Source organism: Rhipicephalus microplus, chromosome 1 (assembly GCF_043290135.1).
Source record: "Rhipicephalus microplus isolate Deutch F79 chromosome 1, USDA_Rmic, whole genome shotgun sequence".
NCBI lineage: Eukaryota > Metazoa > Arthropoda > Arachnida > Ixodida > Ixodidae > Rhipicephalus > Rhipicephalus microplus.
In genome coordinates this window covers 44,290,497-44,309,091 of record NC_134700.1, presented here as the reverse complement: position 1 = coordinate 44,309,091, position 18,595 = coordinate 44,290,497, and the positions used below count along the sequence as shown (strand labels likewise).

The 18,595-nt window shown below is 45.9% G+C and overlaps 1 protein-coding gene across 6 annotated transcripts in view; it reads left to right on the top strand.

Annotated features, from left to right (window-relative positions):
- lt (vacuolar protein sorting-associated protein light) overlaps positions 1-18,595 on the top strand; it is a 635,043-nt gene that overhangs the window by 258,991 nt on the left and 357,457 nt on the right. For all 6 annotated transcript variants that reach the window (XM_075896022.1, XM_075896056.1, XM_075895809.1 and 3 more), the window contains one exon: positions 16,357-16,472. In XM_075896022.1, coding sequence (XP_075752137.1) covers positions 16,357-16,472 — 116 coding nt within the window. The remainder of the gene's footprint in view (positions 1-16,356; positions 16,473-18,595) is intronic.

Below are 18,595 nucleotides of genomic sequence, written 5' to 3'. Positions count from 1 at the left end.
CCCATTGTGTGGTGTCGATTGATGGCGGAAGAACTGGCCTATGGACTGTAAACTGTTCCTCTGAGCCCGTGACCCTACCCAATGGTTTGAAATTAGCTTCGGTCAGCAAAGAACACGCGACCTTATCAGTGGTCGAGCTCACAGACGTGCCGGAAGAACGTGACGGAACTGGTTGTCACAATTTAGACGGGGCGCTTATGGCAACGATAAATAAGTCGCTTAGCTCAAGCGAGCGCCGAACTTTAATGAATGTGCTGTTGAAGTACGTTTCGGTATTTGACTTTGCGCAGAAGGGCAAAGTAATCCCTATCCCCCTGTCTCGAACGCGCCATACCATCAACACTGGCGCGGCAAGTCCGATTCGCCAAAAACCGTATCGTGTTTCCCCGTCAGAAAGACAAATTATCAACGACCAAGTGCAGGAAATGATGCAAAAGGGAGTAGTACAAGAGTCAGCCAGTCCGTGGGCAGCACCGGTAATCCTTGTTAAGAAGAAGGATGGATCTTGGAGATTTTGCGTCGACTATCGCCGACTGAATGCCGTGACTAAAAAGGACGTATACCCGCTGCCCCGTATAGAGGACGCAATAGACTGCTTACATTCGGCCTCTTATTTTTCCTCCGTAGACTTACGATCCGGTTATTGGCAAATTCCGATGCACCCAGAGGACAAGGAAAAGACTGCCTTTGTAACCCCTGATGGGCTCTATGAATTCAACGTAATGCCATTTGGACTGTGCAATGCACCGGCAACCTTCGAGAGGTTTATGGACACCATTCTGCGTGGCTTGAAGTGGAACATTTGCATGTGCTACCTCGACGACGTCATCATCTTTGGCCGCACGTTCAGTGAACACAACTCTCGTCTGGATACTGTTTTGAACTGCATCCGAAACGCTGGCCTAATTTTAAACTCGAAGAAATGCCACTTCGGAGACCGCCAGACGCTTGTGCTCGGGCATCTCGTTGACAAGGATGGCATCCGCCCTGACCCCCAGAAGACAGCAGCAGTTGAGGCGTTCAATGCGCCGCGTTCCGTCAAGGAGCTTCGTAGTTTCCTGGGGCTTTGTTTGTACTTCCGCCGCTTTATTCCGAAGTTTGCCGACGTGGCGTATCCTCTCACATGCCTCTTACGAAAGGACAATTTCTTTGAGTGGACTCCGGAGTGCGATTCTTCATTCCGTCAATTGAAGTTTTTGCTGACGTCACGACCCGTCCTTCAGCACTTCAGTCCTTCTGCTCCGACAGAGCTTCATACGGATGCTAGCGGCATAGGTATTGGCGCCGTCCTAGTACAACGTTACGGCGACCGCGAACACGTCATCGCATACGCAAGTCGCTCCCTAAGCAGGCCGGAACAAAACTACACTGTTACGGAACAAGAATGCCTGGCGGTATTATTTGCAATTCAGCGGTTTAGATCTTACCTGTACGGACGCCCATTCACAGTCGTAACCGACCACCACTCGTTGTGTTGGCTTGTCAACCTCCGTGACCCTTGTGGTCGCCTTGCACGCTGGGCACTCCGGCTACAAGAATACAGTTTTACCGTCGCTTACAAGAGTGGTCGTCGACATGCTGACGCGGACTGTCTTTCACGTATGCCACTTAGTACAACAGACTGTGAATCCGATGACCTTGACCAGCTTGTAGCGTCTGTGTCGCCTACGTTCCCGGACTATCCCAGTTTCAGAGCAGAACAGCGGAAGGATGCTAAACTGGCACCACTATTCGCCGCTGCATCCGCTTCTACTAGTGCCCGCCGTTTCTGTATGCGTGATGGACTGTTGTTCAAAAGAAACCTCTCCAGTAGTGGCGCGCGTTTCCTTCTAGTGGTCCCGGAGAGCCTGCGAACAGTTATTATGAGTGTCATGCACGACGACCCTACATCTGGACATTTAGGTTTGGCGCGGACACTTCACCGGACTAAAGAGCGCTTTTATTGGCCTGGTATGCAGAAGTCTGTTGAGAGCTATGTTGCAAGCTGCATGCAATGTCAGCGTCACAAACGTCCATCAACTGGTCCAGCTGGTCTTCTACAGCCGATGCCTACTCCAGGCGCACCTTTTGAACAAGTGGGCATTGACTTTCTGGGCCCCTTCCCAAAATCGGCTAAGGGCAACCGATGGATAATTGTTTGCGTCGACTACCACACACGCTACTGCGAGACGGCGGCCGTCCCCTCCGCAACTGCCAGTGAAGTCTCGTCGTTTTTGTTACAGTACGTCATCCTCCGACATGGCCCACCTCGCCTGATTATCAGTGATCGTGGACGACAATTCACAGCGGATGTCGTGGAGGAGCTACTCCGTTTATGTGAATCTCGCCTGCGTCACTCGACACCATACCACCCCCAAACTAATGGGCTGACGGAGCGTACCAACCGCACCATTATCAACATGTTGTCTATGTATGTTTCCTGCGACCACAAGAACTGGGATGACGTACTCCCTTTCATTACCTACGCGTTCAACACCGCGAAGCATGAGATTACAGGCTATAGCCCTTTCTTTTTGCTTTATGCCCGTTCGCCCCGGTACACAATCGACACGATATTGCCTTTCTGTGACCACGACAACGTCACTGTCGCCGAGACTCTCTGCCTCGCCGAAGAGGCGCGTCGCATAGCTCTACTGCGCACATTGGCATCGCAAGACAAGGCGAAGGCACGCTATGACATTCACCATCGACCAGTGATTTATCGCCGTGGTGATCTGGTGTGGTTGTGGACTCCGATGCGCAAGCGCGGGTTATGCCAAAAGTTTTTGGCCACTTACGATGGACCTTTTGTGATTGTCGACAGACTTACAGAGGTCAACTATGTAATAGCTCGTCTCACGGCGAGTGGTCGACGAGCTGCCAAAACTCAAGTGGTTCATGTTGCCCGCCTGAAACTGTACACGCCACGACAACTCGACTGACTCGTCCGGCGGCCTTCGTCTGCGCGGAGAGGAATGTTGCGTATATGCACGAAGAAAAAGAAGCGTATACGGTGAACGCACTTGTCGCCCAGAGCGAGAGAAGAAGAAGAGGATCAGGAGGATCGTTACCCAGTCGGCCGCTTCTGAGCTGCCCCTCGCGACCTAATAAACGGCCCCTTTCAACGTCTACCAGTCTCTTTCAAACGTAACAATATATATATATATATACACACACACACACACACACACACACACACACACACACACACACACACACACACACACACACACATTCTGCCAAGCAAGGTAATATGCAGCAAGCTGAGCTGTATAATAAGTGGTTCTTTTTGTCGCCGTCCTTGCCAATTTTTTTCAAGTAATCAAGCAACACCAGTTAAGCCTCGACTTAATTAGGACTTGTTACCACACGCTTATTTTCTCTATTTTCATGTTTGTTTGTTTATTAGTACTGTTAATCTTAGGAGGGTCACTACAGGAATGGATAAGCAATAAGGTACAATGCAATAATAAACACTTAACTGTGAACATGGATTCAAGAACACTGCTTGGGAAGAGTAAAAGTAGAAAAGAAAAAAAAAACATAAATGCACTCGTCGTGTTTGCACTGTGGTGTTAATGATTAATGTTCAAGAACACCGAATCACCTGAATTTCCTAGTGCCCCGCCGCGGTGGTTTAGTGGCTAAGGTACTCGGCTGCTGACCCGCAGGTCGCGGGATCGAATCCCGGCTGTGGCGGCTGCATTTCGGATGAAGGCGGAATTGTTGTAGGCCTGTGTGCTCAGATTTGGGTGCACTTTGAAGAACCCCAGGTAGTCGAAATCTGAAGCCCTCCACTACGGCGTCTCTCATAATCATATGGTGGTTTTGAGACATTATACCCCACGTATCAATCAATCAATCTAAATTCCCAAGTTTATGGAGCTCGTTTAAGAATGCAGTAAGAAAAGGAGAAGAAGCCAGTGAATTAGGCAGCATTTTGCATTCATTATTAAGAGATGAAATGAAAGAAAAGTGAGGAAGCCATCAAGCATGGTAAAGCGGTAGTGGTCCTATACATTCTCAAAGCATCTCATAAGTTGAAGAAGATAGGCATGAGCTGAATTTTGTCTTCTCAGCTCCAGTTAAAATGAGAGGAATGTGCCAAAAACCTCGATGCAAAGAAAGAAGCATGCCAAACACGTCGTGCTAAAAAATCCATTGAATATGAAGTAGGCGTCGCATACTCTACCCCATTAATATGTGGCAAGGCATACATTGAACAATCGGGAAGAAGCATCAAGCAGCAGCTCAAAGAGCAGCATCGCTATGCATGCCAGCTGACAGCGATCACAGGCAAACTTTCCATGCACTGCAGGGAGTATGGGTGCAGCCCAATGTTTGAAAAAACGACAATTCTGGCCAAATCAAAGAATAAGACTACACGCACAATAGGGGAATTCTTTCACTTATCAGACCAAGAAAGTGCATGAGTCAGTTCCAGCTCCATAATACTAACTCCTGCGAAAATCGAATTCATCAGAAGCCAGAAATACCAATGGAATCAACATACTCGGATAATTAGTTTGAATCAGCACCACATATGGTAATCGTAGTCAACCCACGTGTAGCATCTGAAAACAGTTGAGCAAGATGGATGGCCGCGCCCCACCCTTTTCGTAAACTGACCTTTCTTTTTCCTGGAAGTCTTTTTTTCTTCCAAGTTTTTTCAATAAACTTCAGTTGATAGTTTGTGCTGGTAGTGTCCACTTAATTCATTGTCGTCTCCCTAACTTCGTTCTCCGCAGCAACTGTAGCGCAATTTTCTCAGTCTTGTTCTATTAATTAATTACTCGCAGAAAATAGCTACACTTAAAGGAGTCGATTTTGCATCAGTGGAGCTTCAATAAATATACTATGTATGTGCCTGAAACATGGATTTGGGGATAATGTGAAAAAATCGGGCCATTAAAATTAAGTTTGTCATGGACAATCAGAAAAAAGGAATTTTAATCTTTCCACAGCTATCCTTGTTTCTAAGGCCGGAAGATTTGCCTTTCAGCATAGTTCAGTAGGGGAGGGACAACAACGATATTTGTTTAAGATGAATCTAGCTGCTAGGCATTGGACTCGATCCGATTTGTGTCATTTTATTGCTGTGTGAGGGTCCCACACTATTTTGGTGTATGGGTCGTATTAAGGTTGTGTATGCCAAGTTCTTAATTTGTGGAGTTCCACTACGTTGACGACAGCGTATAGTGCTTCGCGTTTTCGGGCACCATCTTGGACAGTGAGTGACTTCATCGGTGCAGATGACGTAGCTTTTTTTGCCTGCATCGATGTCGAGGTTTTTGCCTGCATCGATGTTTTTGTCTGCATCGATGGCTGACGTTGCCGGTGCCGTGGAGATCTGCTGCCTGTGTGGTTTCCGCCGGTAACCAACCTTTACACCGCGCTACAGAGCTTGCATCGGTATTCAGTGTCAGTCAATGTTGTTGGGGCCGAGGGAAATGAAGTTGCTTATTTAGAAAGCTTCAGGGATATTGAGGATGACTGGAACTTTATGGCGCGCAAGAATCTAGGTAAATTTACGGGCTATTTTAATGTGAAATAAAGTGCAATGTGGGAACTTGCAAAGTTTACATTATGTTCTGTATCATACTGTGAGTGAATTGTCATGTTAGCACTTGTTATGATTTCCGAAAGCTGTTTCGAAGCCTTGGATGCTTTGATGTAAGCCCGCTATATGCATATTTTTTATTTCAAATTATCGATATATGGAACTATTTCATGATATCCTTTGAGTTCGATATATCTGAGATCGACTGTATATAGTTGTACCATGAAATACTGAGCTAGTGCCCCCTTTGCGGTGAAGGACAATCAGACCAGATTTGAAAGGGGGTGCTGCTTTTTTTTGGACCGGCCATTGGCGCTTATTTGGCGTTTATTTCAGATGTTCCAAAAAAGGAAGGGGTTGGCTTGCTCAGATGAGGGTGCTTGCTCGGCATTATATGGTATATTCTACCATACGTAACATCCCGTGTTATGGTGGTTTTGTTGCAACCAAGTGCCATGCCATAAAATTTTTGGGTAGTTCAGAAAATTTTTTTTTCCCGCAGAGAAATTGGTTGATGCTCAGAAAATTGTTTTTTCCCGCACTGAAATTGGTTGATGCTGAAGTGGCAGGTATCAATTGATTGAGGATTCGCTCTTTCAAACAGTATTAATTTCAAGGATATTTATTTCAAATACTATGAAAAATTTATCAAAACAAAGGAGAATGGAACAAAAAGACAAGCAATAAACCGTAGAACTGAAAGTGTTGGAACTTATTTATCGTTGGGTAGCGCACAAATTGAAAACACAAAAGAAGGGAATAGGACAAGCGCTGGTCTAAAAACTGAAAATTTATTTCAAGGAATTTCAAGGAATACAGAAAACCATACGCCACGCATGATTACTTTGATCAATGGAACGGATTGATTGTTTTGACAAGGAAACTGATGGCTGACTAATGCGATTGCCAACACACTTCGTCATGTGGTATAGCTATCTGATCTGTACATTAATTATGATGGCTATCAATGATCGAGGTCTGTACAAAGGAAGGCGTGCTACCGAAATCAGGGCAATGGCTGACGAGGTGAGACGAAACCCCATTCTTCGACGATTTGTCATGCTCTCGCAGACTGATATTGACACATCTGGCAGTCTTTCCGATGTAGGGACTGCCGCACAAGGAAGATATTCTATGTAATACCCTGTTAGGGCATGCGGTATACTTCTCAATGTGCTTGGTTGTGGAAGCATTATCAGCAGCCTTTGCAGCCCTTCTTATGCATCTTTCAACTTTGCTGCATAGGCTGCCCAATTTAGACATTTCCTTTGAAAGGTGAGGTTTTGCCTCACCTTGCCAGTCATTGCCGGGATTGCAGTTGCCCCCTTCTTTTGCACAGACCTCAATCATCGATAGCCATCATTATCAATGTTCACGTGAGATAGCTGAGGCATACCACATTGCCAAGTGGGTTGGCAGTTGCATTAGTCAGCCATCAGTTTCGTTATAAAAACAAGAAATTCGTTTTATTGATCGGGTATAATCTTGCAGTGCGTATGGTTTCCTGTATACAGTCGAACACGGATATATCGAATTCGAAGAAAATCGCAAATTAGTTCAATATATAAAAAATTTGATATAAAGATACATGCTTTGTGAGCTTACCTGTAGCGGACCATCACGTACAATAGAGGCTTTCAAGAATGACAACTAATTCCACAGACATGCTGCAACAAATTTATTTATTTGCGTGAAAAAGAAAACGCTGGTTTCGGCCTGCTTTTTTGTTTTTAAAGTGAAGTTGAAGACACTAGTCTTAATTTTATCAAGGCTTTCTAGGTGCGACAGCCCGGTTCCCTCCATGTGGCCGATATAATGGCGAATGACGCCGAACGCTGCCGCCACTACAGCGGTAGAGTATGTGCGTGTAGCCAGTGCCTTGTCTGGACAATCCTCTTCGTCACATGAGCTGTCAGCCTTGACATAGCAGTCCGCTTCCACGAAGTTGTCTGCAGACACTTCGTGTGGAACTGTTGCCGGGAAGACGGACAACAATTCGCGAAATGCGTCGTCTATGCCCTTTTTATTGCCGTCTTCACCGATTTCTGCAAGTTCCGTCGTCTCAGTTTGCCTTGTAGAAGCAGTTGATCACTGTGTCCGTCTTCACATCTCGCCAGGCATCGAAGGTCTTCGCAGTAGAAAACGTCACACGGAGATTTCCGGCCACTCCGTCATCCACTGCTAGATGTCCTGGCTGCTGACAGCTTCGCTTTCTCCAGAAATAGTTTTGCCAATGATGTTGTAGCCCTGCTTAAATCGGTGAAGCCACCCAGTGTTGTTGGCGAAGTTGTCTTCACTGAGCGCAGCGGCTAACTATTTGGCCTTGGCCATCAGCATCGGGCCGTCCACCGGAATGTTCTTCACGCGCACTTCTAAAAACCTGGCATAGAGTGCCTTTTCTACATTCTCGTGTACGTGACAAGCTCCCGACATTCGCTGCTCTGCCGCCTTTGCCTCTATATCTGCTTTGTTCTTCAACAAGGTACTCAGAGTGCTCCGTGGTATCGCGAAGCTGTCTGCGATGATCGAACATTTCTCGCCCGGCTCAACACGCTGAATATCCTTAAACTTCGTCGCAAAGTCAAGGGTTTTGCGCTTCTTGACGCTGGCCATAGATACGCGAGAAGTCGACAATTCAAAGAGACGGCAGTAGCTTTGCATACCACACACGCAAAAAAGGAATGCTGCGCATGTGTTGGTACGTAGGCGATGCGACAACGGAAGCAACAAAGTGCTCGTGAGGCGATGGCCGCCTGTACGGGCAGTAGCAAAAGGCACGAGCTGTGGTTGGCTCAACACGCTGAATATCCTTAAACTTCGTCGCAAAGTCAAGGGTTTTGCGCTTCTTGACGCTGGCCATAGATACGCGAGAAGTCGACAATTCAAGGAGACGGCAGTAGCTTTGCATACCACACACGCAAAAAAGGAATGCTGCGCATGTGTTGGTACGTAGGCGATGCGACAACGGAAGCAACAAAGTGCTCGTGAGGCGATGGCCGCCTGTACGGGCAGTAGCAAAAGGCACGAGCTGTGGTTGGCTCAACACGCTGAATATCCTTAAACTTCGTCGCAAAGTCAAGGGCTTTGCGCTTCTTGACGCTGGCCATAGATACGCGAGAAGTCGACAATTCAAGGAGTTCGCAGTAGCTTTGCACATCACACACGCAAAAAAGGAATGCTGCGCATGTGTTGGTACGTAGGCGATGCGACAATGGAAGCAACAAAGTGCTCATGAGGCGATGGCCGCCTGTACGGGCAGTAGCAAAAGGCACGAGCTGTGGTTGGCTGATCAAAACTCGCAAAACAGCAACAAAAATGAAAAGGAAAGGCGAAAAGAGGAAGACGTCGGCTCCTACGTTCCTGCTCTCCGAGCCAACGGGTATTCGGAGAAAGCATGAGAGAGAGAGGAACGAAAAAAAAGAAAAAAGAGCCATTCAGCAAGTTTGACACTCTGCAGTCCGAGCCCTCTTTCCCTTACCTTTTTTCGAGCGTTTCGGGTTTTGGCGGAAGCGTGGAGTCACGCAAAGGTCGTCTGGCGTTGCGAGTGCCAAAGGGAACCTTCCAGCTCACGTGCTGTTCGCTATATCCGAAAGTGGGTAAAAATACCGTCTGATATAAACGTGCGAATTTTTGTACTTTTTCAATGAAATTTCAAGGGGATAGCTTACGAGTTCGATATGCCCTGAAATTGGATATATGTGGGTTCGATATATCTGTGTTTGACTGTATATATCTATGCAGTCTTTCAAATAAATTTTCATTTGTTAGATTAGTGCTTGTCCTGTTCCCTTCTTGTCTGTTTTCAATTTGTGCTCTACCCAACTACCGTATATACTCGCATATTGATCGCACTGTTTAAAAAAAAAATTGACTCCAACTTCGCGATGCGATCATTACGCGGGGTAAATTTTCAGTGAAAAAAATATTCTGAGCACCGGAAACGCAAAAAAAGTTGCTAATCGAAATTCTTACAGTAGCTATCAGGAACATAACCAAAAATAAAAGTAAATTAAGGCTTATCTTTGTAATAAAATGCACGCATTACGCAGGAGCTACATGCATGGCACACTTCCCTTTTATTTTTTTACCTCTCTGACCCCCCTAACGTTCGTTCGGACTCCGAAGCATCACTGGCGTCAATGTCGTCGCCGCACGATTCCCTGTCGGAACCGGCAGTGTCTTCACTGTCCCACAGAGGGTCGTCTTCGGTTCCATCGAGCGCGTTGGAAATACCAGCGACAGTCCATACCGCCCCATGAAGCGTGTCGTCCAGCCGGAACTGGCGCGAAAGTCCTTTGTGGCTACTCCCTGCCTCCGGGAAACTGTGCACGCCTGCGTCCATATCATGTTTAATGACACTGCATAACCGTCCTTGGGCATGTCCTTCACGTATTCGAGGACTGCCTTTTCAATGTCAGGGAACTTGCCAGATTTGGGTCCGCAGAAAGCCTATGGTGTGCTGTTAGTAGCCATGAGCATGTCGCCCTGTTTTTCCAATATCGAATCCGGATATCGTCGACGCCGAAATGTCTGCCGGCAGCGGGGTTGCCGTGCTCTAGGGCGTAGTCAAGCGCCTTCAGCTTGAACGCGGCAGTAAAGCTCGCATGTCGCCCCATGGTGAGACGGCGCTTCAACAGACGATCACAAAGCACCAAAAAAAACCAGTAATCTCGGGAAAAAAAAAATTAGGCAGCAAAAAAAATTAGGCTGCGGGACAAACACAGGTCAACCGACAGGCGGCCACCGCTGTAACAGTGCGGGATGCCAAAACAATTATGGCGGCTGATGCAGCGAAGCACACCGTGGAGCGAAGTTACCGCATTTTTTTCTTCTTTGCGTCAGTTATGGAGGTTGTGAGTACATCACGCGCGTCAAAACAGTTTCTTCCATCTAAATAAGGAATGCTTTCATTTAAATCGGTAAATTTACGGCATTAGCATAGTGATGCCCACTTTCAGATCACAGAAACAATGATAGGCGCGTTCAGTTAGACTTGGCACATGACATGTCGATGCGGCAAGTTCAGGGTGCGATCATTACGCGGTGAAAAGAGAAGTCGAATTTAGACGACAAAATTTAGGGGTGCGATCATTATGCGAGTGCGATCATTACGCAAGTAAACATGATATGAAAACATCGCTATTCTGCTCAAAGTGAAGATTAAAAAAAAATGTTCTCAGCACAAAGCCCTTAAATAATAATACAGCAAATACGAGCTCTATAGGTATAAAGGCTAGACCCCTACAAAAAAAATATAACTTCAATAGTATCCATCATGCCACCACGCAGAGCATTGTCTTGAAGCATTGAAACAAAGTTTGGCTGCTACCATCATTCAGAGATTGATTGCAAAAGTATAGAAAGTTGGGCCAGCTGGTAGACCATATTCGTTCAGCGAACTGGGAGCATGAGAAAAAACGCACAGACAGAGCAAGAACCACGCAGTGAGCGCTTGCGCTATGTGGTTCTTCCTCTGTATGTGTTTTTCTGCGATCCCAGTTTGCAGAACGAATAATCAAAGATTGACACCCAGATTGCTTGGAATCTGTCGAAATTTGCCGTTCTTGTGCAGTACTTGTGAACTATGCCAACGCCATAACTCAAGCACAAAAGGGAAATTGACGGAACACTGCCTCTTTTACTACTTAAATGAAGTTAGCTGTGCAGGAGCACTCAGAATAGGCTGAAATTTGAACTTGAAGTCATTGACAACACGCTGATGAGGAGCATAGGCGTGGTCACAAAGGTGCTGAGGTTATATGTACACAGTAGGTTCAAATGAAAGGGCTGTTTGAACCTCCCGCGCGAATAGCGCGCGCACCAAGAGACGGAGAACGACGAGGAAGAGGAAGAGACCAGCCGAAATAGAACACGCTCTTTTACCATGGATGCTGGCGTTTGCGTCTCCTTCATTTGGTGCCTTTAAACTCCGAAGCGTGGCTTTCCCACATCGTTTTTGGTGCCGAAACCCGGGAATCAAGCCTACAACGACCCGAGCCTTTCATTCCTGGTGTGGGTGAGCTGCGCTGCGAGCTAGACCGACATGGAGCGAGCGAAGAGCAAGCGGGCCTCGCGGCGATCGATGAACACGAGAATCATCAACGAGGTCAACCAGGTGCTCCAGTCCAATGAGTTCGAGCTTTCTGGACTTCGAATGCTGCACGGCCGCCTACGCGCCAGCAACGTGGAACTTAAAGCCTTGAACAACGAGGTTGAAACCCTGATCACTGACGACCTGGCGGCAGACGACTATGAGGTGGTCATGCAATACGATGACGCCGCTAACAGTACTCTGGCGTTGCTCGAGCACCACATTGAAGTTCTGAAGACTTCTGCTACGCCGGCGTCGTCTACAACTCCAGCCATGGGCGCAAGGACCTGTGAGGGTGCACCGAGCGAGCATGAACGACTTCCACAACGTGAGTTCGGCGCACGACTTCCCAAGCTGGAGCTTCTTCGTTTCGATGGAAACGTGATCAAGTGGCAACCCTTTTGGGATATGTTCCTGCACTCCGTGCACGAGAACCCAAGGCTGTCCAACACAGACCGGTTTCACTACTTGGCCTCACTTCTAGATGGACCTGCAGCTCAGGCCGTCGCCGGTATTCAGGTGACAGATTCTTGTTACGATGACGCGCTGGAAATTTTGAAACGTCGGTTTGGAAACAAGAAAGTCATTGAGCAGAAGTACTTAGGAAATTTGCGCACGCTCAAACCAGTGAAATTAGCGAGTGATGTCACTGCTCTGCGCAAGCTTTTCGACACAGTTCAACTAAACAGGAGGGGACTGCGTAGTCTTGGAATCACGGAGTCATCCTACGCGGCTATGCTGAATGAAGTTCTGCTCAAAGTCATACCAGCTGACATTGTCGTAGAATACTTCAAAAAAGAAAGTATGGAGAACACGACGGAAACGAGCCAGGCTTCATCTGATCAGGAACTTGAGCAGCTGATGAAATTTCTCCGCATCGAAGTTGAATGTCGAGAAAAGAGTTCTTTAGTGAACAATTTGCCAACGACATCGAACAACAGCGTACCTGTATTAAATAGATCATTCAAGAAGCAGTCCGCGACTCCTACAGCATCCGTTCTTCAAAACAAGACACTATCTTCCCCCTCGTCCTGTTTTTTCTGCGCTGCTACCGATCACAAGACAGAGGACTGCACGAGTGACATGACTCTGGCCGAGAAGCGCAACAAACTTGTAACAGACGGTCGATGCTTCCGGTGCACGTCAAAAGGACATCTGGTCCGCAATTGCCGGCGGAGAGTGCACTGCCAAGCATGCAAGCGCAGACACGCCTCCTCGATGTGCAATGCTAGTAGTTAGACAACCTCCCATTTGTAGTGGATAAAGAAATCCGTACGAATTTTTCCAAAAGAAAAGCTTCTCAGTTTCAAAAAAATTCGTACAGGTCCGGGGTTTCACCAACAACCTGGGACCAACACCTTCCGGGCAGTTGCTTGACCAATTGAGCTAAGCAGGGAGCTAGGTATTGGCAACACAAGGATGAATTTATCGACAACTGAAGCACACGAACACAAGTAATACAAATTACAGTGGACTCCCATTAAACGAAACTCGGCTAAATGAAAAAGCCGCATAATTGAAGCTATTTAGGCACATTTGGTTGGTCTCCTATATTTTAATGATAACAAGTTTCGGGTAATCGGAACATTTCATGGTCTCGCAACCATGAAACATGCCAACGCTAGCCTAGCCAAGCCAATTCAGTGATTGCACATGTCCGTGCACGCCGAGCAGCAATCGACGTCTCATCATGAACTCGAGGACAGCCTTGAGGAACCTATAGCTGAAGTTCAAGATGAGGACCCGTGCTCAAGGGGTAATGAGATGGTGTGTGATCCAGAGCCCATTTCAGTGGCTGACAGTGCAGCAAGAGATGCTGTCATCTTGTTGCAGTGCTACTTTGAACACGATGGTGGTACAGAGTTCCTGCCCAATCTTTCAGCAATGCGCTCCTATATTGTGAGAAAGTCCTTTAACAAGGTCAAGCTAATTATTATCACCAAATTTTTTTCAGAGTTAGAAATATCAGAAACATTTTTCTTTCTACAGTCAAATCTCATTAATTCAAACACGCTAATTCGAACTCACTATGAGGTCCCGTCAAAGCTATGTGTATTTCATTGGTTGAAAATGCCCGATAATTCGAACGTGCAAGCACTTTCGACGGTTAGTTCAAACATACCGCGCTCCGAAAAGGCTCTCAGCACCCCGCTCCATCCCGTGGCCGCACCTCCGACACCTCAACGCTGAGCGCGAAGGAAAGGAAAAGGAAAGAAAAGGCTGCGGTGGAATATTTGCTCTCTCTCAAATGCCGATTTGCGATGTGCCGGTGCACGCTTCTTTCTTTTCCGCCCCTGCCACATAAAGACCCTTCTCCTTTGATTGCCACGTGGAAAGGAGAGAGAGAAAAAGCTTTCGCAATGTGTGGTTCTCTCATGCGCCGGTGTCACCCTTTCCTCTTTCTCGTCCTTTCCAAGTAACCCTTCTCCTTTCAAGGACGCATGTGAAGGGAGCGGGAAAAAAAAACAGTGGTGGAGTGTTGGTTTATCTCAAATGCCGATCTGCTTCTCTCCGCGTGGAGACGCTCTTCCTTTCTTGTCACGTGCTGGCCACGCTGCGCCTTTGGCGCTGAGGGTAGTAGCGGCGATGCAGTCGTCATTGTCGTCTTCGAGTTTCGGCGCTGGACATTGCCACGCTCAACTTCTCTTGCCAGGAGAATGCTGAAACCGAAGTAGATATGCTTTGCAAGCTGCGTGCGAAATGATTGACTCGCTGCAAGGCAAACGTGTACAGACATGCATCACCCATTACTTCAATTAATGATGGATGTCCTGTGATTTGTGAATAATTGTAAGTCTTCTGAAACTTCCCCTCGTGTGTTAGCTCAATGCACATGCGCCACTGCATGGGAAGCCCTCCGTTTACTTAGCTTTCATTAATTTGAACTTCTTTTATTTCAAACAAATTTTTGGTCCCTTCGAGTTGGAATTATAGAGATTAGACTGTAATTCTCTAGTAGTATTGTATACTTCAAAATGTTTTTGTTCAGTCAGCCACAGTTGGTGCTTTTGAAATAAAGTCATATTTCATTCATTTTGTGGGCTTTACTTAAATGAAACTTCTCATAAATGGAACAAATTTTCTTGCTCCTTCGAGTTTCATTTAAGAGTAGTCCACTGTAGTTCTGTGGAGTTTAGGACAACTCATTTGCATTACTTGTGTCCGTGCACTTCGAGCTGTCAACTGATTCGCCATTTTGTGAAATTAGTGCAGATTTCCTTGTGGCTTAGTGCTGCAAATAAGTGGTTGTCTATTTGCCTTTTCTTAACACTTCTGCCACCTTGTGGGTCTCTGCAGAACTCATTTGCATTACTTCTGTCCTTGTGCTGGGAGTTGTCGATGAGTTTGCCCTTGCGCTGCCAATAGCCAGCTTCCTGCTTAGCTCAATCGGTATAGCAACCGTCCCTGAAAGGCATTGGTCCTGGGTTCAAACTCTGGGTCAGGACAAGTTTTTGGAAAACTCTGAAGCTTTTTTTTTTTTTGAGAAATCTATTTTGATTTCTTGTGACTGGCTTCGTGCTTTAAATGAGTGATTATTCATTTGCCCTTTCTTAACTCCTCCACCACCTTGTGGGATTCTGCAGAACTCATTTACAATACATTATGTTCACTGTTATTATTTTTTTATGTTTAGAAACTTGTTAGATAGGCTCATATCTGTTAATTATAGTGAATCTTAAACTGTAACATGTATTACTGCTTGTATAACTGCTATTCAAATCTTTCTATTATTCAAAGTTGCTTCCACTTCCTTCAGATCAATGTGACATTTGTGAGGTCTCGAAATGAGGCACGCTCTCGGAACACAAGGTAGAAGCAAACTAAACAAAATATTTATTGAACTACTTTTACATCAACAATATCGTCAGCCAAATCAAATACATCACTAGCGATCACATGATCAACAGGCTAAAACACTACTTTATACAATATTGCAATGCACTCAATCATCATCATAAGAACAAACACAAAGTAACTCGAAGGCGTTGGCCTCGCTGTTCGACTCACTGCTAGGGACCCGCAGGAAATGGCCCGTGGTCACAAGCTTTCACGGTACCCTGTCTGGAGACACCATTCACGCCAGTCGTTACACACCAGAAAGAAGCGCGACTCAGCCCTGCTGCCAGTCGTCACTGCTGGCGCTACCGCGCTAATTATGATGATGATGATTTCGCACGCAAACTCGATGCCACAAATTCTTCGATGGTGGTTAACTATAAATGCGGCCTATACACGAAGCACGTGTGCTCCACGAGGCACAAACAACTTTATAGGGGGTGATAGCACCCCCACGCATTTATACGAACATATACTAGTTCCAATTATTGAAAATTCTTAGCTAGTTAGTTGAGTTATGACAGAAATGCTAGGTTTTTTTTTTATAATATGTTGGATATGCAACTTGAAATATACAAAGCGAAATTTGCTTTGAGCCTCAAATTTATTAGTTGCCCATCACTAGTTCCCAGGTATGTCCAATATGCCTTTTCAGGTTTAACTTCTCATGATCAAATGTGCTGGATAATTGTTTTCATGGCATGCAAATGAAAGCATAAATTCACCCTTGCGAATTCGCTCTCTTCAGCGAAACCATCCTCATGAGGGAAAAAACTAGGCTGCAAAGGCTTGTTTGGGCATTCAAGCTTTGGTAGTAATTTATTTCATGTTTGTGTGCTGGCACATCCCTAGACAAGTGTATTCGATTTCTCTTCTATTTTTCATGCAGAGAGCCTCCCGGAGGAGGGTTTGTTCTTTGTAGTGAGCCCTAAGGATGTGATAGTAGCCAAGCCTCGAGACCAGGATGACCACATGGACTGGCTCCTGCAGCATGAAAAGTATGAGGTATGCCATCGCGATCTTTTCAACCAAACTTTGTCAGTATTTTGCATGGTTCTCAAAGCTCCTCAAGTACCAAAGTTTAATTTTTCGGCTTTATCTCACTTTAATCTGATATGAATGAGGGTGTTGAAGTCCTAAATTTAGGTCAGCCTATTCCTTTGCTATTTCCTTTCAAGAAGACACCGTCTTATCGTTCAGAGTTTCTTTATAATCACTAGAAGCTAGATATATAGGCACTAAAAAATTGGGTTCTAGGTGCCAAAAATAAGCAGGCAAACCACAATTTTAGGCCCCCGAAATTGTAAATATAAGAATGATAAATTTTAGTAAATTACAAATTTTTAAAGAAAGATGTGCGTGACATGTGCTAGGACAAGAAAAGAAGAAAAAGAAAACTTATAGTTTATGATGGCACAAAGGCACCAATGGTTTAGCATAGCCATGAAATTGTCCTTTTTCTCACTCAGTTTGCAGAACACAGTCTCTCTTTTTATTGTCGTTAGTTAAGTGTCCACCATCGAGTTTCCGAGTTTTTTTTTCCGGCAAGGCAGTGAATGGCAGCGCAGGAGAAAATGGCTACACCACTAAAAAGCCAGGAGTCTTTTAGCCTTGTAATAATCGGGTCTAATTGCACAAGGTCAATGTCTTCTCTGTCTTAACACCTCAAAGAGCCCGTCACCAGGTTTAAGAATTTCGAGCAAGCAAGAGAAATGCATTCACTGGACACTCACGATCTCACCTGCCAAGATTTACAATGCTATGTGCCCCGAAAAGAGGTTAAATGTCAGACTGAATGCCAATTGCCCCTCACCTCATAGGCGCGCATGCACCCCGATGTGGTGGAGGTGACATGCCACGAGGAATGGTCAGCGTATGTCGCAGTAGTACAGGACTGCAAAAATCACTCGAGGTAACATATGTTTTTTTCTGCAACCTGTTGCGTGATTTAAAGAATTTATGTTTATAGAAGCATGTAAACGGAATCCGTGTTCATTTTTATTTTATTTACTTCGAATGATACGAGGCTAAGCTGCCTCCGTTTTGTTTACATTCGTGTTTTCGCCATTCTTTCATGCTGGCGCCAGCGCTCATGACGCTTGACGCGTTTTTGGTGCATCGTCTCTTACAGCAGTTCCAGTGATGGGATGCTGTGTATCGGGGTAAGGATACATAATCCATGCCATCCTCTCCAAATGTGCTCGCGTAGAGAGATCCATCTCACAGAAACAGCCAGTACAATACAAAGAACATTGAAACTACAAAACATCACATGCGTGCACGACCTAGCATGGGCATGTCATGCGAATGTAACCTTGCTTGCACATGACGTGTTGATGCATCTGTGTTGTGTGATCTTCCAACTCCGAGTTTCTCCGATACCGAAGAGGGCTGGGTGAGAATTTGGCTTGCGAAGTCTACATGGGGCGAGTGGCAAAGATTTCAAGCTCACCTCTTTGCATCATGTTTTGATGACTCATAATGAACCAATTAAAAACTTAAAGTGGTACAAAGCTTCTCACTGGCCATGCAACAACTTCCAGTGTCCAAGATTTCTTATGTGATCTGGTGAATCGCTTGTTAAGTAAATTACAAACAGAAGAGCCACGCAGACATCAGCTTTTTTTTTTACCAACACTGTACTTTTTCCTGATGGCGTGTGCTCCATGGTTTTGCATTCGTTCTACACCTTCCTGTGTCTGCCCAAAGGCACCTCTTGTTTTATTATTTCCTCGCTCCTCCTTTCCCACACACAACCAGGCCTTCAAAGCAATGCTTTAATGCTTTCGGAGCACTGAACTGGAACATGACTGTAAAAGCCATCCTCCTCGTACTCTGCGATGAATGCCACTCTCCTGCTATTACCCTCTCCTCTACCTGTCTCTTTATTTTCCTCTACCCATTCCACTCAATATGCTGGGTTGATTGATTTAATTTGATGATGATTGATTGATATGTGGGGTTTAACGTCCCAAAACCACCATATGATTATGAGAGACTCCGTAGTGGAGGGCTCCGGATATTTCGACCACCTGGGGTTCTTGAACGTGCACCCAAATCTGAGCACACGGGCCTACAGCATTTCCGCCTCCATCGGAAATGCAGCGGCCGCAGCCGGGATTCGAACC